This window comes from Heptranchias perlo, chromosome 14 (assembly GCF_035084215.1).
Source record: "Heptranchias perlo isolate sHepPer1 chromosome 14, sHepPer1.hap1, whole genome shotgun sequence".
Lineage (NCBI taxonomy): Eukaryota > Metazoa > Chordata > Chondrichthyes > Hexanchiformes > Hexanchidae > Heptranchias > Heptranchias perlo.
Window position 1 is genome coordinate 9,451,559 of NC_090338.1, and position 25,233 is coordinate 9,476,791.

At 41.0% G+C, this 25,233-nt stretch overlaps 1 protein-coding gene across 10 annotated transcripts in view; it reads left to right on the forward strand.

The window, feature by feature from the left end:
• The window catches only part of LOC137332308 (protocadherin-10-like), a 245,812-nt gene that overhangs the window by 101,152 nt on the left and 119,427 nt on the right, over positions 1-25,233 (forward strand). The window contains exons 1-2 of one of the 10 annotated variants that reach the window (XM_067996033.1): positions 18,134-18,399; positions 18,586-20,984. The exons of 6 other annotated variants lie outside the window; for them this stretch is intronic. In XM_067996033.1, coding sequence (XP_067852134.1) covers positions 18,366-18,399; positions 18,586-20,984 — 2,433 coding nt within the window. In that variant the 5' untranslated portion in view covers positions 18,134-18,365. Of the gene's footprint in view, positions 1-3,021; positions 5,512-11,840; positions 14,558-18,133; positions 20,985-25,233 lie in introns of those variants that run through there. 3 more of the 10 variants (XM_067996026.1, XM_067996025.1, XM_067996024.1) reach the window with 3 other exon arrangements.

The following is a 25,233-nucleotide window of genomic DNA, read 5'->3' on the forward strand; positions in this document are numbered from 1 at the left end:
TAAAGTTAGCGGAGAGTCCGCGACTAATAGTAAAAAAATAAGATGCGTACTTAAATTGGGTAGGCGCCAGTTGAAGTTCTTTCGCAACCCCTGTAAATCCTTAATGAAGTGAGATCACCCCTTATTCAAAATGGATTGAATGGGCTGAACGGCCTGTTTCGTGTTGTGATTGGCATGCAGTTCAATGTAATTTCAAGATATAAAATCCAAAACGTGCAATGTACAAAGATCCAATCTTACCTCAACCTCGGACCAACACGGGGACAGTTTTGCATGTGAGACCACGGAAGCCCACTAAGGAACTGTGCTGAGATTGATATGAACGAATTAAATTATCGTTTTGGTTGCGATCAAAAGCAGTTTTGGAAATGCGTCAACAGGAAGCTAATAGTAAAGCACCGAATATCGGTGGGTGAGTTGATTGCAGAGCCCCCGAACCGGAACAGGTCGTCTTGTATCATCGGGCTTCACACAAGTTGCAGAAAAACTGAGTTGAGGTGTCACGTCAAATTATAAAAGTTGTTCATTTTGAATCTTCTTAGTGTCAACAGAGAATCGATGACCTCGGCAAATCACTTCTAACTGGACTTTAGAAATCAGTGAATGGAGTTCTCTCCACATGCGTAAACACGTGCAAAAATCTCGCCGCTTCTGCGGAGAGTGCACGGGAGACCACGGTGCAACTCCAGTCGCTCCCTCACACCGCATCGCACTCGTGTGATACAATAGCAGACTGGTACCCGTAGTATCTGGCCTCTGACAGCAAAAAGATTGGTGATAATCCCATCCAATTAGTGTGGGCGCAATTCAAACCCATGCCCATGTTCAAAAGGACAGTGTGATAATGCAATGTGCCAAACTTCTCTCCGGGATTTGAATTTTAATCAGCAGAAGTTGAAACAACGATCGAACGTTTACACATAGAAAATAAAGAAAAGTGAGCAATTACAACAGGGGATTGTAGACTTAGGTGAAGCACCATAATGTGTCACAGTGGGAAATTCAATGAGACCAGTTAATATTTGTTAGAGTTCCATTGACCATCTATAATCAGAGTACCTAGGGACATAAGGACAACAAATGCAGTTTCAATATTCAAAAAAGAAGTAAAGCGTCGAACTAATAATAACACACCAGTTAGTCTAAAGCCCAGAGTTGGAAAACACTTGAGAACCTTTAATAGGTTGCTACAAATGACAGCGAGGTGCACGGGTGCTCTAAGAAAGTTTTAGAAATGATAGGCTACAGTATACAAATATAATGGAATTCTTTGAGAGGTATCTAAAATCAGTAGATGTCGTTTATTTACAATGGACGTTTGACGACAGTCCGCAAGTGAGAGTGCTGGGGAGTTTAAGGCTCATGGAATAGATGGCACATTTTATAGATGGAATGAGAATTGTCATATTATCAGAAGATAAAAGTCGTTGCTGACTTTTGACAGGTGTATTCCACAAGGATCCTTTCTTCGACTCCTACTGCTCACAATGTTTTTAAATAATATGCGTAGAGTGTACGAGTATTATCAATGTTCCCAGTGACACAAAGGTATGTGGGCAGGTAGTGAGTGGCAAAAGACTTGCCGATTTTCAGAGAGATTTGTACCAATTTTAAAATTGGGTTTGAAATATGAAAGGTGTGGATCAAAACAAGATAATACATAAGAACAGATATATATATGATATATATAGATAATATATATGAACAGATATCAGTAAACCTATGTGCAACAAGAAAAAATAAATGTGGGAGTGAATATTGATCATATCCTGAAAGCATTTAGGCAATGTGAAAGAGTTAGTAGTAGGGCAAATTGAGAATGGGGAAGTACCTGGAAGGTACTGGTCTTCAAGTCATAATAAGTTTTGCTGACATTGTAAAATTAATCTAATGACCAGTTCTGGAGTATAGCCTGCAGTTTTGATCCCCCTACCTCAAAAAGACCATACATGCCTTACAAAGAGTTTGAAGGGTGGACCTGGTGATTTTAGGTCTTCATGGATTAAATTTTGACTAAAGGCTTAAGGTACTGCATTTATTTTCACGCTAGAAAAGAAGGTTGAGGGGTATATGCATGCAAGGTTTTAAAATATTGAAAGCTATAAACAAAGTTGAAGGTAACACGCTACTTTACTTGGACACTGGGTGTAAGACTACGGTATGCAAGCATAACATTCTCAATAATCAAACAATGTTAGAGATTAGAAAACAAAAGACTTTTCCGCAGGTTACTTGATGCGTGACACAGAGAAGGGAATTGATTGGAGATCAGATAACTCCTTTATAAAGCGGCTGAATGGATATCCGTTTGGAAGAGAGGGGGACGATTATAGAAATCCTAATAGTACCGATGGACTGTTTCCATGGGAGGACGGGGAAATAATTTAATCTTGCTTAAGTAGCAATCAACTGGTAGTGGGGGTTATAAAACCATGATGGAATAATCATACATGAACTTTAAATGGAATTGAATTGATGGGCCCAATGAGTTATTTTGGCTCCTTAAGTTCTTATGTTTTTATTTCTTCTATCGCAGATTCCTCATAGCGGATCTTTAAGATATTCGTTGTAATTCTGCTCTGGAGATAATTTTTTCGCAACGGGCAGAAATATCCACAATGATGAAAGGAAAGCTTATTTCAATTTTAATTGTGCAACTATAAATCTAACCATTCGGCACTGGGTTAAGACCTTCCAGCTTTAAGAAACTAAGCGTGTTCTGATTGGTGCCTCTGTTCACCAATCAGAAACTGAGATGTGATTGGTGATCCGGACTGCCCCCTTCACTTCCCATCCACCATCACGTAAGATCAGACGCAGTGTAAAATTGGATAGCGAGCTGCTGCTTAGGTTTTGTACACGAATCCGCTGGTAATTTTAGACAAAATTAGGAAGATTTAAATGAAATAATCCGACCGATTCGCAAAACGCAGAGATATTTTGTACAACGTAGTTCTTCGAGTTTCAAATAGTCATAATAAATGTTAACAATTTAATGAATGGTGCCGTCTCAAGCTGAAACCATTGTAATGCTTTTCGCTGGAAATGAGATATAAAATATATTGGTTGCTAAAATGCCAACTGTTGTACTGTGTGTTCTCCTCGTGGAATCTAGTTTCTGGGCAGATTCGTTATTCGATTCCTGAAGAACTGCAACTGGGCTCCTTTGTTGGGAATATCGCTGCCGATTTGGGTTTAGATGTGAAACAGCTCTCAGCTCGCAGTTTGCGGATTGTGCCCGGTCCCAGGGAACAGTATGTGGACGTAAATTTAAACAATGGGATTTTATTTGTGAAGGAAAAAATTGACAGAGAACAGCTTTGCGGGCCGAGCCTCACTTGTGTGTTATCCTTGGATGCTGTGCTTGAAAATCCCCTCAATGTGTATCCGGTTGAAGTGGAGATTCTCGACGTAAATGACAATGCACCCAGTTTTCCAAAGAGCCAGTTTCGTATTCAAATATCAGAAGTGGCTGCGCCAGGAACTCGCTTCGCCCTCGAGTCGGCGCACGATCCGGACGTTGGAACTAATTCCTTGCAAATCTACCAGCTCCTTCCGAACGATTATTTTATTCTCGATGTACAAATGCGCAGCAGGGAAGGAAAGTTACCAGTACTGGTGTTGCAAAAGTCCTTGGATAGAGAAATAGAATCGACGAACAGGTTAGTGCTAATAGCCAAGGACGGCGGGGTCCCGGTAAGGTCAGGCACTGTACAGATCACAATCATAGTTAAGGATATAAACGACAATGCGCCTGTTTTCCCCCAGTCGCTCTATAGGGTTAACCTGTTGGAAACTGCGCCCAAGGGAACACTGATAATCACTTTAAATGCCACTGACCTGGACGATGGTTCTAACGGAGAGATAATGTATTCTTTCAGTAGTCATAGTTCAGCAAGAGGCCGTGAGCTATTTAATGTTGATTCTAAAACTGGTGAAATCAGAGTGAAAGGGATTTTGGACTATGAAGAAAGCAGTGCCTTTGAGATTAACATACAAGCAATGGACAAGGGTTCTGACGCAATACCCGTGCACTGTGATGTGTTGGTGGACATTATTGATGTGAATGATAACGCACCTGAGGTGACCTTGACGTCTTTGTCAAGTACAGTTTCAGAAGATGCTCCGCTTGGGACTGTGGTGGCTCTGTTCAGTGCAGCAGACAAAGATTCGGGACAAAATGGGGAGGTACAATGTCAAATTTCAAATAATCTCCCCTTTAAACTCGATTCATCTTTGAAGAACTATTATAGGCTGCTTATTCAGCAAATACTGGATCGCGAAAATATCTCCAAGTATGACGTTGCTATAACATGCCGGGATGCAGGAAACCCTCCTCTCACATCCAAGAAAACTATTCGGGTAAAGGTTTTGGACATAAATGACAACCCACCACGGTTTACGCAGCCTTTATACACAGCAAATGTGAAGGAGAACAACGTTATCGGGTCTTCTATTTTCTCCGTGACAGCCTTTGATCCAGATGTAGGACAGAACGCTCAACTAAACTACTCTATCCTGGAAACTCGAGTTCAGGACGCCTTGGTATCCACATACGTTTCTATTAACTCGGAGAACGGTGACATATTTTCTCAGAGATCTTTTGACTACGAGCAATTGAAAAACTTTCAGATCCAAGTTCAGGTCCAGGACTCTGGAATCCCACCACTCTTCAGCAACGTTTCAGTGGATGTGATTATCCTTGATCAGAATGACAATGTTCCAGTGATCGTGCATCCATTACCCGAGTATGGGACAACAGCAATAGAGACAATATCCAGGTTTGCAGAACCAGGCTATTTGGTTGCCAAAGTATCGGCCACTGATGCGGACGCTGGTCAGAATGCTCGTCTTTCTTATCAGATTTTTCAGGCAACTCATCATAACCTTTTTACTATTTCATCAGACACTGGGGAAATATGGACCATCCGTCGTATTGCGAATAAAGATGCCTCTAAGCAAAGATTGGTGATTGTAGTAAAAGATAATGGAACACCATCACTATCTGCCACAATGACTATCATCTTATCTGTGGTAGGCCATGATACTGAAACGTTCTCCAGTGTCAATGGTTCGACTGAAGATCCTGAGTTCATTCCTGATATGAGCCTTTCCTTGGTCATAGCCTTAGGGATAATTTCTATCATCTTTCTAGTGATTTTAATTATTCTTGCTTGTAAGGTTCATAAAAGCAGAAATGGTTTGGGTGGCCAGCACTGTTCCCTGGGTGTTTGTTGCTGCTTTGAAACAAGAAATTCTCTAAATGGAACTCAAAAGGCCAGTAGAAACCTTCAGATACCACCGAACTATGTTGAGGTATTCGGGGGTGATCCACTTTCTCAGAGTTTCCGCTACGAGTCATGTTCAACACTGCAGTCGAATAAGAGAGACTTCGTGACTCCCGACATGTGCAAGTCATCTACAGGCAGCAATTATGTCCGGAATCAATCTATCGGGAACGAAAACCCAGGGATAATGAATTCTGAAAATTATAACAACACTGTAAATGAGGTGAGGCGCTTCTAAAAAGAGAAGAAAATCCTCACAGGTTTGATTTGGATTTATAGATATCTTTGGGTCAATCCAACACATGTAAATAGATGGGATGGACGTGATGTCTTAAATTCAAAATTGTCAGCTTTCTGTGCTTTATCAATTTCCAGTCAACATCCCGGTGTCATTGTTACATACTGATTTCTCTCAGGAAGTGTTTACGTTCCTTTGTAATTATACATAACTCCAATGAATTTTCCAACCGGGTTTAACAAGTGTCCTGGAGGTCCAGAGGATTATGTGGACACTTTTAAACCCACTGGAGATTATTGAAATGTATAGGAAGTGCAGACATTGATCTACACTCTCTAAACATTTACATTTTAACGATTTGGAGAGGAACTCTCAGCATGCATGTAACCGTGGAAATACAGAACACTTTCCTTGGCAGCAGAATTGGAGTTCCATCTAAGTAGTGTAAACAGGTAACTGCATAGATGGATCCAGTCTCAGCCCGGTAGTTCCAACAAAATGAGAGCGGGAGGTTTCTAAGTTCAAAAGCATCCTTATTTGATCAGGTCGTCCTGTATCAGCGGGCTTCACACAAGTTGCAGAAAAACTGAGTTCAGGTCAGGTCCTTTTTTAAAAATTCTTCATTTTGAATGTTTTTGGTGAGAGAATTGGTGGCCGAGTCAGATTTCTTCTAACTGGTTTTTAAAAACAAGAGAATTGAGTTCAGTTCTTAGGCGTAATCTCGATGTTTCTGGAGAGAATCATAGAATCATGGAAATTTACGCTAGAGAAGGGGGCCATTCGGCCCATCGTGTCTGTGCCAGCCGATAAAGAGCTTTCCAGCCTAATCCCACTTTCCAGCTCTTGGTCCGTATCCATGTAGCTTACGGTAATTCAAGTGCATGTCCAAGTACTTTTTAAATGTGATAAAGGTTTCTGCCTCTACCACACTTACAGGCAGTGAGTTCCAGATGCCCACCAACCTCTAGGTTAAAACAATTGTTCTCAACTCCCCTCTAATCCTTCTACTAATTACTTTTAATCTATGCCGCCTGATTATTGACCTCTCTGTCAGGGGAAATAGGTCCTTCCTATCCGCTCTATTTCGGCCCCACATAATTTTATACACCTCAATTAAAACTCCTCTGCCTCCTCTGTTCCAAAGAAAACAACCCCAGCCTATCCAATCTTTCCTCGTAGCTAAAATTCACCAGTCCTGGCCACATCCTCGTAAATCTCCTCTGTTACGTCCCTAGTGCAATCACATCTTTCCTATAATGTGGTGACCAGAACTGTACGCTGTACTCTAGCTGTGGCCTGACTAGTGTTTTATACAGTTCTAGCATAACCTCACCTCTCATATTCTATGCCTTGGCTAATAAAGGAAAGTATCCCGTATGCCTTCTTAACCACCTTATCTACCTGTCCTGCTACCTTCAGGGATCTGCGGACATGCGCTCCAAGGTCCCTCTCTTCCTCTACACTTCTCAATATCCTACTATTTACTGTGTATTCCCTTGCCTTGTTTGCTCTTCCCAAATGCATTACATCACACTTCTCCGGATTGAATTCCATTTGCTACTTTTCTGGCCACTTGACCAGTCCATTGATATCTTCCTGCAGTCTAGAGCTTTTCTCCTCACTATCAACCACACAGACAACTTTTGTATCCTCTGCAAAATTCTTAATCAAGCCCCCTACATTTAAGTCTAAATCATTGATGTATACCACAAAAAACAAGGGACCTAATTCTGAGCCCTGTGGAACCCCACTGGAAACAGCCTTCCAGTCACAAAAACATCCGTCAACCATTACCCTTTGCTTCATGCCACTGAACCAATTCTGGATCCAACTTGCCACTTTCCCTTGGATCCCATGGGCTTTCACTTTTCTGACCAGTCAGCCATGTGGGACCTTGTCAAAAGCCTTGCTAAAATCCATGTAGACTACATCAAATACACTTCCCTCATTGACCCTCCTTGTTACCTCCTCAAAAAATTCAATCAACTTAGTCAGACACGACCTTCCCTTAACAAATCCATGCTAACTGTCCTTGATTAATCTGTGCCTTTCTAAATGACGATTAATACTGTCCCTTAGAATTTTTTCCAATAATTTGCCCAGCATCGAGGTTAGGCTGACTAGCCTGTAATTATTCGGTCTATCCCTTTCTCCCTTTTTAAACAATGGTACAACATTAGCAGTCCTCCAGTCCTCCAGCACCACATCTGTAGCCAGAAAGGATTGGAAAATGATGATCAGAGCCTGCGCTATCGCCTCCCTTGCTTCCTATAACAGACTGGGATACATTTCATCCGGGCCTGGCAATTTGTCTACTTTCGTGGATGCTAAACCCCTTAATATTTCCTCTCTCGCTATGTTTATCCCATCCAATATTTCACACTCCTCCTCCTTAACTTCAATCCCTGTATCATCCCTCTCCTTTGTGAAGACAGATGCAAAATATTCATTAAGAAACATACCCACGTCTTCCGCCTCCACACACAGGTTAACTTTTTGGTCTCTAATAGGCCCTTCGTTATCCTCTTGTGCTTTATTTATTTATAAAACATCTTGATTTTATTTGCCAATATTTTTTCATGCCCTCTCTTTGCTTTTGTAATTTCGTTTTTAATTTCACCCCTGAACTTTCTATACTCCCCTAGGTTTTCTGCAGCATTGAACTCTTGGTATTTGACATAAGCTTCTCTTTTTTGCCTTATCCTACCCTGTATACTCCTAGACATCAAGGAGGCTATAGATTTGGGGGTCTCACCCTCTTTCTTTGTGGAAATATATTTGCTCTGAACCCTCACTATCTCCTCATTGAAAGCCTCCCACTGCTCTGACACTGATTTACATACAAGTAGCTGATTCCAGTCCACTTTTGCTAAATCACATCTCAGCTTAGTAAAATTGGCCTTTTCCCAATTGAGAACTTTTACTCCTGGTCTATCTTTGTCCTTTTCCATAACTAAAAAAATTCTCCTAAATGCATTTTAAGAATTCTGCGCCCTCTATACCTATTTCATTGATTCTATCCCAGTTAATATTAGGGTAGTTAAAATCCCCTACTATTACTGCCCTATTGTTTTTGCACTTCTCAGAAATTTGCCTACATATTTGCTCTTCTATCTCAGTCTGACTGTTTGGGGGTCAACAGTTCACTCCCAGCAGTGAGATTGTTCCTTTTTTGTTCTTCAGTTCAACTCAAATGACCTCATTTGATGACCCTTCCAACATATCATCCCTCCTCAAAGCTGTAATTGTTTCTTTAACTAATATTACGACCCTCACCCTACTTTTTACCCTCTCTCTATCTGGTCTGAAAGCCCCGTAACCAGGGATGTTGAGCTGCCATTCCTGCCCTGCTTTAAGCCATGTTTCATTAATAGCTATGATATCACGGGTAAACCAAAAAAAATCAAGTGGTACACGGGTACGGTAGCTTAGTGGTTATGTTACTGGACTGGTATTCTAGAGGCCTAGACTAATAATCCAGAGACATGCGTTCAAATGGGGAATTCAGTTAATTAAAATAAAAAATCTGGAACAAAAAGCTAGTTTCAGTAATGGTGACCATAAAACTACTGGATTGTCGTGAAAACCCATCTGGTTCACTAATGTCCTTTAGGGAAGGAAACCTGCCTTCCTACCAGGTCTGGCCTAAATGTGACTCCAAACCCACAGCAATGAGGTTGATTCTTAACTGCCCTCTGAAATGGCCTAGCAAGCCACTCAGTTGTCACCACCACCTTCTCAAGGGCAATTGGGGATGGGCAATAAATGCTTGCCTTGCCAGCAATATCGACATCCCATGAATGAATTTTAAAAATCATACACGTGTCTATCTGTACCCTCAGCTCATCTGCCTTATTCACTGGATTTCTTGGATTGAAGTATATAACATTAAGCACTGCCAAACTCCTTTGTTGTCTATTTTCTAGCCATTATTTCGTCTGCCTCCCAAACTTGTTACTAATTTTCTGCCTCCCATTTCCATCTCTACTTTTCTCCCTTCTGAATCTACGCTCAAATTCCCATCCCCCGCCAATCTTGTTTAAATCCTCCCCAACCGCACTAGCAAACTTCCCCACGACGATATTGGTGCCGTCCCTTTTGAGGTGCAACCCATCCAGCTTGTACAAGTCCCAACTCCACACAGAACCGCTCCCAATGCCCCAGGAATCTCAAGCCCTCCCTCCTGCACAGCCTCTCCAACCACACATTAATCTACACCATCCTCCAATTTCTGTACTCAAGGAGTGCACAGGACACCACAATGCAACTCCAGTCACTCCCTCACATCCCAACACACTCTAACCATACGGTGGGAGACTAGTACCTGTAATAGCTCGCCCAGACAGCCAAATGAGAGATAATAATTTCGTCCAATTAGTCTGGGCTTACTTAAAGCCCATGCCCAAAGGCGAAAAGACATTTCGCTAATACAATGCATCAACTGTCTCTCCGGGACTGGAATTTTAATCAGTACACGATGACAATACGGTCGAACGTTTGCACAAGTAAAATCAAAATGGGCAATTACAACAAGCAATTTAGGTTTAGATGAATCACCACAACATGTCAAAATGGCATACTCATTGAGACCTGTTAATATTTTTCAAAGTTCTATAAGTATAGCACCCAGGGATCTGAGGTCAATGTAGCTTCAATGTTCAAAAAAGAAACAATACGTCATATTGTTAACTACACATCAGTTAACCTAACGTCCAAAGTGGGTAAACACTTGAGAACCTTTTTGTAGGATGCTTTAAATGACAGCTGAGAAGCATAAGTATCATGCTTTCATAAGAAGGTTTTAGAAATGATAGGCTGCAACTTACAAATAAATTCTTAGAGAGGTAACTAGGCTAGTGTAAATCATAGATGTAGTTTATTTAGATTTTCATTGGACGTTTGACAATCGTATACAAGTGAGACTCTTAGGGGAATATAAGGATCTTGGAATAGATGGTACATGAACTACAGGGAATGAGAATTGGCTTCGTACCAGAAGACAGTGGTTGGTGGTTACTATTATCTGCCTTATTCCTCAAGGATTTTTTTTTGTATCCCTACTTCACAATGTTTTTAAATCATGTGGGCAGAGTGTAGTCGTGATATTAATGTTCCCAATGACACAACGATATGTGGTAAGGTACTGAGCTGAAAGAAACTAGATTATTTTCAGACAGACTTGTACCAATTTTAAAAATGGGTTTGAAGTATGGAAGATGTGGATCAAAATAAGATAATACCTATTTGAACAGTATCAGTAAGCCTATAAACAACAAAAAATACATATGGGAGTGATCATTGGTCATACCATGAAAGCATCTAGGCAATGTGAAAGAGTTAGTAATAAGGCAAATTGAGAATGGAGAAGTACCTGGAAAGTCTTAGTTTTCAAGTCGTAATGAGTTATGCTGACATTGTACAAATTGTACAAAATGACCACTTATGGAGTACTACAAACGGATTTGGTCACCCTGCGTCAAAGGGATCATAACTGCATTAAAAGGAGTTTGAAGGATGACCATGGTGAGTTTAGGTCTTCGGGGATAACGTTTTGGCCATGGGCTTAGAGAACTGCATTTATTTTCACTTTAGAAAATAAGATAGATGGGTGCACGCTTGCAAGCCTTTAAAATATTGAAAGCTATAAGCAAAATTGAAGATAACAAGGTACTTAGGTTGGACACGGGGTGTAACATAAGGGAGGGAGGCATAAAATTCTCAATAATCGAGCAAAGTTAGAGATTAGAAACCATTTTTTTCACAGCTTAGTGGATGCGTGGCACAGAGAAGGGAGTTGATTCAATATCAAGTAACACATTTCTAAAGCGGCTGAATGGATAACTTTTGGAAAAGAGGCGGGGGGATATAGAAATCTTAAAAGTACCGATTGATTGTTTTTGTGGGAGTCCGGATAAATAATTCAGACTTCCTTAATTATCAATCAACAGGTGGTGGGAATAATCGTACCTGGACCATAAATGGAATTGAACTGATGGACCCAATGAGTTATGCTGGCTCCTTACGTTCTTATGTTTTTATTTATTGCAGAATCTTAGTAGTTGATCTTTAAGATATAGTTGTAATTCTGTTCTGGAGTTATTTTTTCGCAACAACAGAAATATCCACGGTGGTGAAAAAAAATCTCAATTCAATTTTAATTGTGCAACAATAAATGCATCTATTCGGCGCTAGTTTCAGCTTTAAGAAATGAAGAGTGTTCTGATTGGTTGAATATCAATGTGCCTGTGTGCACCAATCAGAAGTTGAGATGTGATTGGTGATCCGGACTGCCCCCTTCACTTCTCATCCACCATCACGTAAGATCAGACGCAGTGTAAAATTGGATAGCGAGCTGCTCCGTAGGTTTTGTACACGAATCCGCTGGTAATTTTAGACAAAATGAGAAGATTTAAATGAAAGAATCTGAGCGATTCTCAAAATGTACAGGTATTTGGTACATTGTAGTTCTTCGAGTTTTTAAAAAATATATCCAAATATCTGTTAAAAGGGTAATGAATGGTGCCGTCTCGTGCTGAATCAATTGGAATGTTTTACACTGGAAATGAGATATAAAATATATTGGTTGCTAAAATGCCAACTGTTGTATTGTGTGTTCTCCTCGTGGAATCTAGTTTCTGGGCAGATTCGTTATTCCATTCCTGAAGAACTGCAACTGGGCGCCTTTGTTGGAAATATCGCGGCCGATTTTGGCTTAGATGTGAAACAGCTCTCAGCTCGCAGTTTGCGGATAGTGGCCGGTCCCTGGAAACAGTATGTGGACGTACATTTAGACAATGGCATTTTATTTGTGAAGGAAATAATTGACAGAGAACAGCTTTGCGGGCCGAGCCTCACATGTTTGCTGACCTTGGATGTTATGCTTGAAAATCCCCTCAATCTGTACCAGGTTGAGGTGGAGATTCTGGATGTAAATGACAATGCTCCCAGTTTTCGAAAGAGCCAGTTCCGCCTTGAAATCTCAGAGGTGGCTGTGCCGGGAGTACGATTTCCCCTCGAGTCGGCGCACGATCCGGATATTGGAACCAACTCCGTACAAACGTACCAGCTCCTCCAGAATGATTATTTTATTCTCGATGTACAATTGCACAGCGGGGAAAGAAAGTTACCAGTATTGGTGTTGCAAAGATCCTTGGATAGAGAAAAGGAATCCGCTCACAGGTTAGTTCTAATAGCGAAGGATGGCGGGGTCCCTTTAAGGTCAGGCTCTGTTCAGGTCACAATCACAGTAAAGGATACAAATGACAACGCGCCTGTTTTCCCCCAATCGGTTTATAGGGTCAGTCTGTTGGAAACTGCACCCAAAGGAACCCTGATAATCACATTAAATGCCACTGACTTGGACGATGGTTCCAACGGAGAGATAATGTACTCGCTCAGTAGCCATTCTTCTGCTGGAGTCCGTGAACTTGTTGATGTGGATTCCAAAACAGGTGAAATCAGAGTGAAAGGGAATTTAGACTATGAAAAAAGCAGTGCCTTTGAGATTAACGTGCAAGCAATGGACAAGGGTTCTGACGCAATACCCGTGCACTGTGATGTGTTGGTGGACATTATTGATGTGAATGATAACGCACCTGAGGTGACCTTGATGTCTTTGTCAAGTACAGTTTCAGAAAATGCTCCGCTTGGGACTGTGGTGGCTCTGTTCAGTGCAGCAGACAAAGATTCGGGACAAAATGGTCAGGTACAATGTCAAATTTCAAATAACCTGCCCTTTAAACTCGATTCTTCTTTGAAGAATTACTATAGGCTGCTTATTCAGCAAAGACTGGATCGCGAAAATGTCTCCAAGTATGACGTTGCTATAACATGCACGGATGCAGGAAACCCTCCTCTCACATCCAAGAAAACTATTCGCGTAGACGTTTTGGATATAAATGACAACGCACCACGGTTTACGCAGCCTTTATACACGGCAAACGTGATGGAAAACAACGTTATTGGATCTTCTATATTCTCCGTGACAGCCTTTGATGCAGATGTAGGTCAGAATGCTCGGCTGAACTATTCTATCCTGGAGACTCAAGTTAGGGGCGTCTCCGTAGTCACTTACGTCTCTATTAACTCACAGAGTGGTGTCATATTTTCCCAGAGATCTTTTGACTACGAACAATTGAAAAACTTTCAGATCCAAGTCCAGGTCCAGGACTCTGGAGTCCCACCCCTCATCAGTAACGTTTCAGTCGATGTGATTATCCTTGATCAGAATGACAATGTTCCAGTGATCGTGCATCCATTACCCGAGTATGGGTCAACAGCAATAGAGAAAATATCCAGGTTTGCAGAACCAGGCTATTTGGTTGTCAAGGTATCGGCCACTGATGCGGACGCTGGTCAGAATGCTCGTCTTTCTTATCAGATTTTTCAGGCTACCCAGCATAACCTTTTTACCATTTCACGAGATAGTGGAGAAATTTGGACCGTCCGTCGTATTGCGAATAAAGATGCCTCCAAGCAAAGGTTGGTGATTATGGTAAAAGATAATGGAACACCATCACTATCTGCCACAGTGACTATCATCTTATCTGTGGTAGGCCGTGATACTGAAACATTCTCCAATGTCAGTGGTGTGTCTGAAGATCCTGAGTTCATTCCTGATATGAGCCTTTCCTTGGTCATAGCCTTAGGGATAATTTCTATCATCTTTCTAGTGATTTTAATTATCCTTGCTTGTAAGGTTCATAAAAGCAGAAATGGTTTGGGTGGCCAGCACTGTTCCCTGGGTGTTTGTTGCTGCTTTGAAACAAGAAATTCTCTGAATGGAATTCAAAAGGCCAGTAGAAACCTTCAGATACCACCGAACTATGTTGAGGTATTCGGGGGTGATCCACTTTCTCAGAGTTTCCGCTACGAGTCATGTTCAACACTGCAGTCGAATAAGAGAGAGGTCACGCCAACCAACAAATGCAAATCATCTCCAGGCACGAATTTTGTCCGGAATGAATCTATTTGGAACGAAAATCCAGGGATAATCAACTCTGAAAATTACAGGAACACCGTAATCAATGAGGTGAGGCGCTTCAAAACCCCGAAGAAAATCCTCACAGGATTGAATTGGATTTACAGATATCGTTGGTTAAACCCAGCACTTGTAAATTAATGTGATGGAAATAATACGTTCAATGCAAAATTCTCAGCTTTCTGCGCTATTTCTATTTCCAGTTAGCATCCCCGTGTCATTGTTATGTAGTGGTATCTCAAAGGGTGTGTTTACGTTCCTTTGTAATTATAAATAACTCGGATGCATTGTCCAACCAGGTTTAACATGTGTCCCGGAAGTCCAGAGAATACCGTGGACACTTTTTAAACCCAGTGGAGCTCATTCCAAAAGCATAGGACGTGCAGACGTTATCCCTTACTCCATAAATATTTACATTTTAACTATCTGGAGGGGAACTATGCGCATTCATGTAACCGTGCAAATGCAGAACTTTCTTTGGCGGCAGATTTGGAGTTTCAGCTAAGTACCGGTCTCAGCCTGGTAGGGTCAACAAAATAAGAGCAGGCGGTTTCTGAGTTCCAGAGTATCCGAAATTGATCAGGTCGTTTTGGATCATCGGGGTTCACACAAATTGCAGAAAAATTGAGTTCAGGCCAAGTAATTTCTTTAAATTCTTCATTTTTAATGTTTTTAGTGTCAACAGAGAATCGGTGACCTCAACGGATCTTTTCTAACTGGTGTTTTTTTAAACCAGTGAATGAAATTCTGTCCATATGCGTAATCATATCTGCAGAAAATCTCGTTGTTTCTGGAGAGCGTACACGGGATATCACAATGCAACTCCAGTCAATCCTTCGCACCTCATCGCGCTCTACCGATATAGTAGGAGACTGGTACCAGTGATATCTGGCCCTGACAGCCAAAAGAGAGATTTTATCCAATTAGTTGGGGTGTAATTCAAGCCCATGCCCAAGGGCAAAAAAGACAGTTTGCTAACGCAATGTACCAATCGTCTCTCCAGGACTGGAATTTTAATCACCACAGGATGACAATACGGCCGAACTTTTGCACGAATAAAATCAAAGTGAATAATTACAAGAAGAAATTGTAGGTTTAGCTGAATCACCAAAACATGTCGCAATGGCATATTCATTGAGAACAGTTAATATTTTTCAAAGTTCTATAAATACAGCACCTGGGGACATAAGGACATCTAATGTGGTATCAATACACAAAAAAGAAATAAAGCGCCTTACTGGTAACAGCACACCAGTTATCCCGATGTCCAAAGTGGGAAAATATTTGAGAACCTTTTTGTAGGATGCTGCAAATGAAAGCCGAGGAGCACAAGTATCATAGAAATGATAGAAACAAGTATCATAGAAATGATAGGCTGCACCTTACAAATATTTTCTTAGAGAGGTAACCGGGCTAGGATAAATCAGTAGATGTAGTTTATTTAGATTTTCAATAGACGTTAGATAATTGTACGCATTTGAGAATCTTAGGGGCGTTTAAGGATCACGGGATAGATGGTACATTATCTAGATGGATTGAGAATTGGCTTCGTACCAGAAAACAGAGGTCGATGGTTAACATTTCCTGGCTTATTCCTCAAGGATCTTTTCTTGGATCACTACTCTTCACAATGTTTGAAAATTAAATGGACAGAGTGTAGTAGTGTTACTAATATCCCCAGTGACACAAAGGTATGTGGGCATGTAATTGAAATAAACTAGATTATTTTCAGACAGACTTGTACCAATTTTTAAAATGATTTTGAAGTATGAAAGATGTGGATCAAAATAAGATAATACCTATATAAACAGTATCAGTAAGCCGATTTTTTTTAATTCGTTCATGGGATGTGGACGTCGCTGGCGAGGCCAGCATTTATTGCCCATCCCTAATCGCCCTTGAGAAGGTGGTGGTGAGCCGCCTTCTTGAACCGCTGCAGTCCGTCTGGTGAAGGTTCTCCCACAGTGCTGTTAGAAAGGGAGTTCCAGGATTTTGACCCAGCGATGATGAAGGAACGGTGATATATTTCCAAGTCGGGATGGTGTATGACTTGGAGGGGAGCATGCAGGTGCTGTTGTTCCCATGTGCCTGCTGCTCTTGTCCTTCTAAGTGGTAGAAGTCGCAGGTTTGGGAGGTGCTGTCGAAGAAGCCTTGGCGAGTTGCTACAGTGCATCCTGTGGATGGTACACACTGCAGCCACTGTGCACCGGTGGTGAAGGGAGTGAATGTTTAAGGTGGTGGATGGGGTGCCAATCAAGCAGGCAGATTTGTCCTGGATGGTGTCGAGCTTCTTGAATGTTGTTGGAGCTGCACTCATCCAGGCAAGTGGAGAGTATTTCATCACACTCCTGACTTGTGCCTTGTAGATAGTGGAAAGGCTTTGGGGAGTTAGAAGGTGAGTCACTCGCCACAGAATACCCAGCCTCTGACCTGCTCTTGTAGCCACAGTATTTATATGGCTGATTCAGTTAAGTTTCTGGTCAATGGTTACCCCCAGGATGTTGATGGCGGGGGATTCGGCGATGGTAATGCCGTTGAATGTCAAGGGGAGGTGGTTAGATGCTCTCTTGTTGGAGATGGTCAATGCCTGGCACTTGTCTGGCGCGAATGTTACTTGCCACTTATCAGCCCAAGCCTGGATGTTGTCCAGGCCTTGCTGCATGCGGGCTCGGACTGCCTCATCAATGTATAACAACAAAAAAAATAGGTATGAGAGTGATCATTGGTCATACCCTTAAAGCATCTGGGCAATGTGAAAGATTTAGTAATAAGGCAATTTGTTAATGGGGAAGTTCCTGAAGGTATTGGGTTTTCAAGTCATAACGAGTTATGCTGACATTTTACAACTTAATCTTATGACCAATTCTGGAGTACAGTCTGCAGTTTTGGTCGCCCTCTACCCAAAAGATCATACCTGCATTGCAAAGAGTTTGAAGGGTAGCCATTGTGATGTTAGATCTTCAGGGGTTATGTTTTCACAAAAGGCTTAGGGAATTACATTTATTTTCAATTTATCAAATAAGATAGAGGAGTATATGCATACAAGGCTTTAAAGTATTGAAAGCTATAAGCGAAATTGAAGGTTACAAGATACTTATCTTGGACATTGCGTATAAGACAAGAGAGATAAGCATAAAATTCTCAATAATCGAGCACGGTGAGAGAATAGAAACCAAAGTTTAGCGGATGCGTGGCACAGAGAAGGAAGTTGATACAAGGTCAAATAACACTTTCGAAGGCGGCTGAATAGATAACCGTTTGAAAGAGAGGCGGAGGATTGCAGAAATCTTAATTGTACGGATTGATTGTTTTTGTGGGAGGCCGGGTAAATAATTCAGTCTTCCTTAAGTAGGAATCAACAGTTGGTGGGGGTTGGGAAAACCATGATGGAATAATCGTACATGGACCGTAAATGGAATTGAATTGATGGACCCGATGTGTTCTGCTGGCGCCTGGCGTTCTTATGTTTTTATTTCTTTCATGCAGATTCTTCATAGCTGATCTTTAAGATTTTCGTTGCAATTCTTTTCTCGAGTTTTTTTTTTAACACACACAAATATCCACAATGGTGAAAGAACAGCTTAATTCAATTTTAATTGTGCAACAATAAATATAAGTATTCAGAGCTAGTTTAAGACCTTCCAGCTTTAAGAAACGAAGGGTATTCTGATTGGTTGAATTTCAATGTGCCTGTGTGCACCAATCAGAAGCTGAGATGTGATTGGTGATCTGGACTGCCCCCTTCACTTCCCATCCACCATCACGTAAGATCAGACGCAGTGTAAAATTGGATAGCGAGCTGCTGCTTAGGTTTTGTACACGAATCCACTACAATTTTAAACAAAAAGCGAAGATTTAAATGAGGGAATCCGAGCGATTCGCAAAACGTACAGGTATTTGGTACATCGTAGTTGTTCGAAGTTTTTTCAGAAAATATCCAAATAACTGTTAAAAGGGTAATGAATGTTGCCGTCTCGTGCTGAAACAATTGGAATGTTTTACGCTGGAAATGAGATATAAAATATATTGCTTGCTAAAATGCCAACTGTTGTATTGTGTGTTCTCCTCGTGGGATCTAGTTTCTGGGCAGATTCGTTATTCCATTCCTGAAGAACTGCAACTGGGCGCCTTTGTTGGGAACATCGGAGCCGATCTGGGTTTAGATGTAAAGCAGCTCTCATCTCGCAGTTTGCGGATTGTGGCCGGTCCCAAAAAACAGTATGTGGACGTAAATTTAGACAATGGGATTTTATTTGTGAAGGAAAAAATTGACAGAGAACAGCTTTGCGGGCCGAGCCTCACTTGTGAGTTATCCTTGGATGTTGTGCTTGAAAATCCCCTCAATCTGTACAAGGTTGAAGTGGAGATTCTGGATGTAAATGACAATGCTCCCAGTTTTCCAAAGAGCCAGTTTCGCCTTGAAATTTTAGAGCTGGCTGCGCCGGGAGCGCGCTTCCCCCTCGAGTCCGCGCACGATCCGGACATTGGAAACAACTCCGTACAAACCTACGAGCTCCTTCCTAACGATTATTTCGTTCTCGATGTACAAATGCGCAGTGGGGAAGGAAAGTTACCAGTATTGGTGTTGCAAAGGTCCTTGGATAGAGAAACTGAATCCAACCACAGGTTAACGCTAATAGCCAAAGACGGCGGGGTCCCTTTAAGGTCAGGCACTGTACAGATCACAATCACAGTAAAGGATGCAAACGACAACGCGCCTGTCTTCCCCCAGTCGGTTTATAGGGTCAGTCTGTTGGAAACTGCACCCAAAGGAACCCTAATAATCACACTAAATGCCACTGACTTGGATGATGGAGCCAATGGAGAGATAATGTACTCGCTTAGTAGCTATACTTCCGCTAGAGTCCGTGAACTATTTGATATTGATTTCAAAACATGTGAAATCCGAGTGAAAGGGAATTTGGACTATGAAGAAAACAGTGCCTTTGAGATCAACGTTCAAGCAATGGACAAGGGTCCATATGCAATACCCGTGCACTGTGATGTGTTGGTGGACATTATTGATGTGAATGATAACGCACCTGAGGTGACCTTGACGTCTTTGTCCAGTACAGTTTCAGAAGGTGCTCCGCTTGGGACTGTGGTGGCTTTGTTCAGTGCAGCAGACAAAGATTCGGGACAAAATGGGGAGGTACAATGTCAAATTTCAAATAATCTCCCCTTTAAACTCGATTCATCTTTGAAGAACTATTATAGGCTGCTTATTCAGCAAAGACTGGATCGCGAAAATATCTCCAAGTATGACGTTGCTATAACATGCACGGATGCAGGAAACCCTCCTCTCACATCCAAGAAAACTATTCGGGTAAAGGTTTTGGACATAAATGACAACGCACCACAGTTTACTCAGCCTTTATACACAGCAAATGTAATGGAGAACAACGTTATTGGGACTTCTATATTCTCCGTGACAGCTTTTGATCCAGATGTAGGACAGAACGCTCAACTAAACTACTCTATCCTGGAAACTCAAGTTCAGGGCGACTCAGTAGCCAATTACGTCTCCATTAACTCACAGAGTGGTGTCATATTTTCCCAGAGATCTTTTGACTACGAGCAATTGAAAAACTTTCAGATCCAAGTCCAGGTCCAGGACTCTGGAGTCCCACCCCTCATCAGTAACGTTTCAGTGGATGTTATTATCCTTGATCAGAATGACAATGTTCCAGTGATCGTGCATCCATTACCCGAGTATGGGTCAACAGCAATAGAGACAATATCCAGGTTTGCAGAACCAGGCTATTTGGTTGCCAAGGTATCGGCCACTGATGCTGACGCTGGTCAAAATGCTCGTCTTTCTTATCAGATTTTTCAGGCAACTCATCATAACCTTTTTACTATTTCACCAGATAGTGGAGAAATTTGGACCATCCGTCGTATTGCGAATAAAGATACCCCTAAACAAAGGTTGGTGATTGTGGTAAAAGATAATGGAACACCATCACTATCTGCCACAGTGACTATCATCTTATCTGTGGTAGGCCGTGATACTGAAACGTTCTCCAATGTCAGTGGTGTGTCTGAAGATCCTGAGTTCATTCCTGATATGAGCCTTTCCTTGGTCATAGCCTTAGGGATAATTTCTATCATCTTTCTAGTGATTTTAATTATCCTTGCTTGTAAGGTTCATAAAAGCAGAAATGGTTTGGGTGGCCAGCACTGTTCCCTGGGTGTTTGTTGCTGCTTTGAAACAAGAAATTCACTGAATGGAATTCAAAAAGCCAGTAGAAGCCTTGAGATACCACCGAACTATGTTGAGGTATTCGGGGGTGATCCACTTTCTCAGAGTTTCCGCTATGAGTCATGTTCAACACTGCAGCCGACTAAGAGAGACTTCATGACCTCCAACACATGCAAATCATCTACAGGCAAGAATTATGTCCGGAATGAATCTATTGGGAAAGAAAACGCAGGGATGAGGAATTCTGAAAATTACAGCAATACTGTAAACAATGAGGTGAGGCGCTTCTAATAAGAGAAGGAAATCCTCACAGATTTGATTTGGATGTACAGATAACTTTAGAAAAATCAAACACATGCAATTTAATAGGATAACAGTTGTATCTTAAAGGCAAAATTCTAAGTTTTCTGTGCTATTTCTATTCCCAGTCAGCATCCCTGTGTCATTGCTATGTAGCAGTGCCTCCCAGGTTGTGTTTACGTTGCTTTGTGAGTGTATAATTCCAGGCATTGTCCAACCAAGTTTAACAAGTGTCCTGGAGGTCCATAGGGTTCCATTGACACCTTTTAAACCCACTGGTGTTTATTTAAATGTATAGGAAGTGTTGAAGTTTTGCCACACTCTCTAAATATTTAAATTTTAACTATCAGGAGAGGAACTGAGAGAAGCCATGTAACCGTGCAATTACAGAACATGTTCCTTAGCAGCGGAATTGGAGTTCTAGCCAGCTACTGTAAACAGGTTACTTTTTAGTTGTCCCAGTCCCAGCCCGGTAGTTCTAACTAATTAATATGAGGAGCTTTCTGAGTTCCAGATCATCCTAAATTGTTCAGTTCTTCTTGTACCATTGGGCATTTCCCAAGTTGCAGAAAAACTGAGTTCAGATCAGGCAATTTTTAAAAAATTATTCACTTTGAAATTTTTTAGTGTCAACAGAGAATCGGTGGACTCCTCAGATCTCTTCTAACTGATATTTAGATACCAATAAATGGATTTCTGTCCATATGCATAAGCATGTACAATAAATCTCACTGTTTCTGGAGACACTGCAGGGAAACAATGCAACTCCAGTCACTCCCCTCACACACCAGCGTAGTCTAAAGATACGATACCTGTAATATCTGGCCCTTGGCAGCAAAAAGAGAGATGATAATTTCATCCAATTAGTCTGGCTGGAATTCAAGCCCATGCTCAAGGGCAAAAAGTGCAGTGTGATGTTACAATGTACCAACCTTCTCTCCAGGATTTGAATTGTAATCAGCACACATTGACAGAATGGTCGAACGTTTGCACAAATAAAATCAAAGTGTGCAAATATAAAAAGAAATTGTAGGTTTAGCTAACTCATCACAACGTGTCACAATGAAATATTCACTGAGACCTGTTAATATTTTTTCGAGTTCTGTAAATAGAGCACTTAGAGTCCTAAGGACAACTAATACAATTTCAATATATTCAAAAAAGCAGTAAAGCACAATTCTATTAATAACACACCAGCTCACCTAACATCCAAAATGAGAAAACATACAAGAACTATTTGCAGGATGCTACAAACAACAGTCAGAAGCACAGGTATAGAAATGATAGGCTAGAGGCCTAAGAAGGTTATAGAAATGATAGGCTGCACCTTACAAATATAATGGAATTCTCCGAGAAGTAACTAAACTAGGGTAAATCTGTAGATTTAGTTTAGTAAGATTTTCAATGGACGTTTGACAACAGTCTGCAAGTGAGACTGGTCGGGGAGGGAGATTGATGCTCGTGGAATAGATGGCACATCGTCTAGATGGAATAAGAATTACTTAGTACCAGAAGACTGAGGTCGATTATTACTATTTCCCAGTGTATACTGCAAGGATCTTTTCTTGGATCTCTACTGTTCACATTCTTTGTAAATCGTATGGATAGTTTGCAGTCGTGGTATTATTTTTCCCAGTGACACAAAGGTATGGGAGAACGTAGTGAGTTGAAAGAATCTTGATTATTATCAGAGTGACTTGTACCAATTATAAAAATTGCTTTGAGCTATGAAATATGCATTTTAATGTGGATAAAAATAAGATCACACGTATATGAACAGGCATCATTAAGCCTGTGTACAACAGGAAACATTCTCCACTGGCATGGGCTGAAAAAGGGTAAAAACGATATGGGAGTGATTATAGATTGTATCCTGGAAGCATCTGGTCAATATGAAACGGTTAGCAATAAGGCATATCTAGAATGGAGAAGTATGTGTAAGGTACTGGTTTTCAAGTCATGACAAGTTATACTGACATTGTACAAATTCATCTTATGGCCAGTTTTAGGGTATGGCCTGTAGTTTTGGTCAAAAAGATTATACCTGCATTAGAAAGAGGTGGCTATGATGATTTTAGGCCTTCGGGCTTAAGTTTTGACTAAAGGCTTTGGGATCTGCATTTATTTTCACTTTAGAAAAAAGGATCGAGGGGTATGTGCATGCAAGCCTTTAAAATATTGAAAGCTATTGATAAAATTGAAGATAACAAGTTAGTTAACTTGAACACTAAGTGTAAGACTAGGCGACGTAAATATAAAGTTCTCGATAATCAAGCAAGGTTAGAGATGAGAAAACAAACATTTTTTTCACAAGTTAGTGCTTGCGTGGCACAGAGAAATTAGTTGATTTGAGGTCAAAGACTACATTTATAAGGTGGCTGAATGGACATCCATTTGGAAGAGAGGCGGAGGATTTTAGAAATCTATAGATTATGGAAAATCAAGCAAATGTAAATGAATGGGACAACTATTGATATCTTAAAGGCAAAATTCCCAGTTTTCTGCACTATTTCTATTTCCAGTCATCCCTATGTCATTGCTATATACTGGTGTCTCCCAGGGTGTGTTTACGTTGCTTTGCAACTATATGTAACTCTAGCGCAATGTCAAACCGGGTTTAACAAGTGCCCTGGAGGTTCACAGGATTCCATAGATACTATTTAAACCCACTGGGGTTTATTTAAAAGTATAGGAAATGCAGATGTTGTCCCACACTCTCCAACCATTTATATTTTAACTATTTGGAGAGGAACTCTGAGTATGTATGTAACCAAGCAAGTCCAGAGCACTTTACTTGGCATCAGAATTGGAATTCCAACCATGGCTTGTAAACTATTTATTTAATAGCTGGACCAGGAGTAGCGCCATCAAAATAAGATCAGGAGGTGTCTGGGGACTCTGATTAACATTCCCCCGTCCATCATTATTTTCTGAAAACAAAACAAATTAACTGATCGCATTGATGGTTGTGGGATCCTCCTATGCATAAAAATACGTTACCTTTTTGCCTACATAAAAGCAGTCACTATACCCGGAAGTAATTCATAGTGTATGAAGTACATTGAGGCGTTTCTTAGAAACTTGATAAGGTTCTATATAAATGCAGGTCCTTTTGGTACATTCCACTGTTGCCTATGTCCCAAGTAATAACAAAAACGACAGCGCAGTTACACCATGCACTCTCAAACGGTGCACAGTACATTTTCTAACTAGCCCACCTCTCTCCCCGTAGCGTATACAGTGCCGCCCAAGATCTGCATTGGTCTGGGATCAATCACTGAAATCATACTTCTCAGCATTTTCTTTTCTCAAGGAAATCCCATTATTAAGTCATAAGATGTTGCCACTGTGGGTGAGTATACAATAAATACTTTTTGTTGGCATGAGTAAGGTTAAATTGAATTAATTGTATTTGATGGAGAATAAAGCAGAAAAATTAGGGCTTCACATAACAAGTAACGGGTCCGAAGAAATGTGTTTTGCAGAGGGACAGGGAAAGTGCTTCTAGGGATATTCACTGTCAAACGTTTCTCAAGAAGTACTTTAGCATAGAGAATTAAAATTATTAAGGACAAAGATGACCAGATTTTTAATTGGACAAAAATAAATTTTAACCGAACGGTTTGCCAAGACATTCTAGCTTTAAGAAATGCTCGGTACAGTGATTGGTTGAACGTGAGAGTACTCCGTTAACCAATCAGAAGCTGAACTGTGACTGGAGATCTTGACTGCCCCCTTCCCTCTCCATCCACCATCACACACGATCAGATACAGTGCGAAACTGAATGGCGAACTGTCTAACGTATGTTAGGTTTATGCGCCTATTGAGAATGTTCAGAAAAATAAGAAGATATGTCGGAAATAATCTCATCGTAGCACAAAACGTGTAGGTATTTTTGTGCATTGTCGCTCCTCTTCTCCAAGAAAATGATATACAAAGAACTTAATTTACAGGATTTAATCAACGGCGCCGTGTAGCGTTGAAGCAATTGGAATGCTTTGTGCTGGCGATGGGATATTATCAAATATATTGGTGGCTAAACTGGCAACTGTTGTTCTGTATGATCCTCTTCTGGGTTATGGTTTCTGGACAGATTCGTTACTCGATTCCTGAAGAGCTGCAACTGGGCGCCTTTGTTGGAAATATCGCAGACGATCTGGGATTACGTGCAAAGCAGCTCTCGGCTCGCAATTTTCGTATTGTGCCTGATCCCAGGAAGCAGTA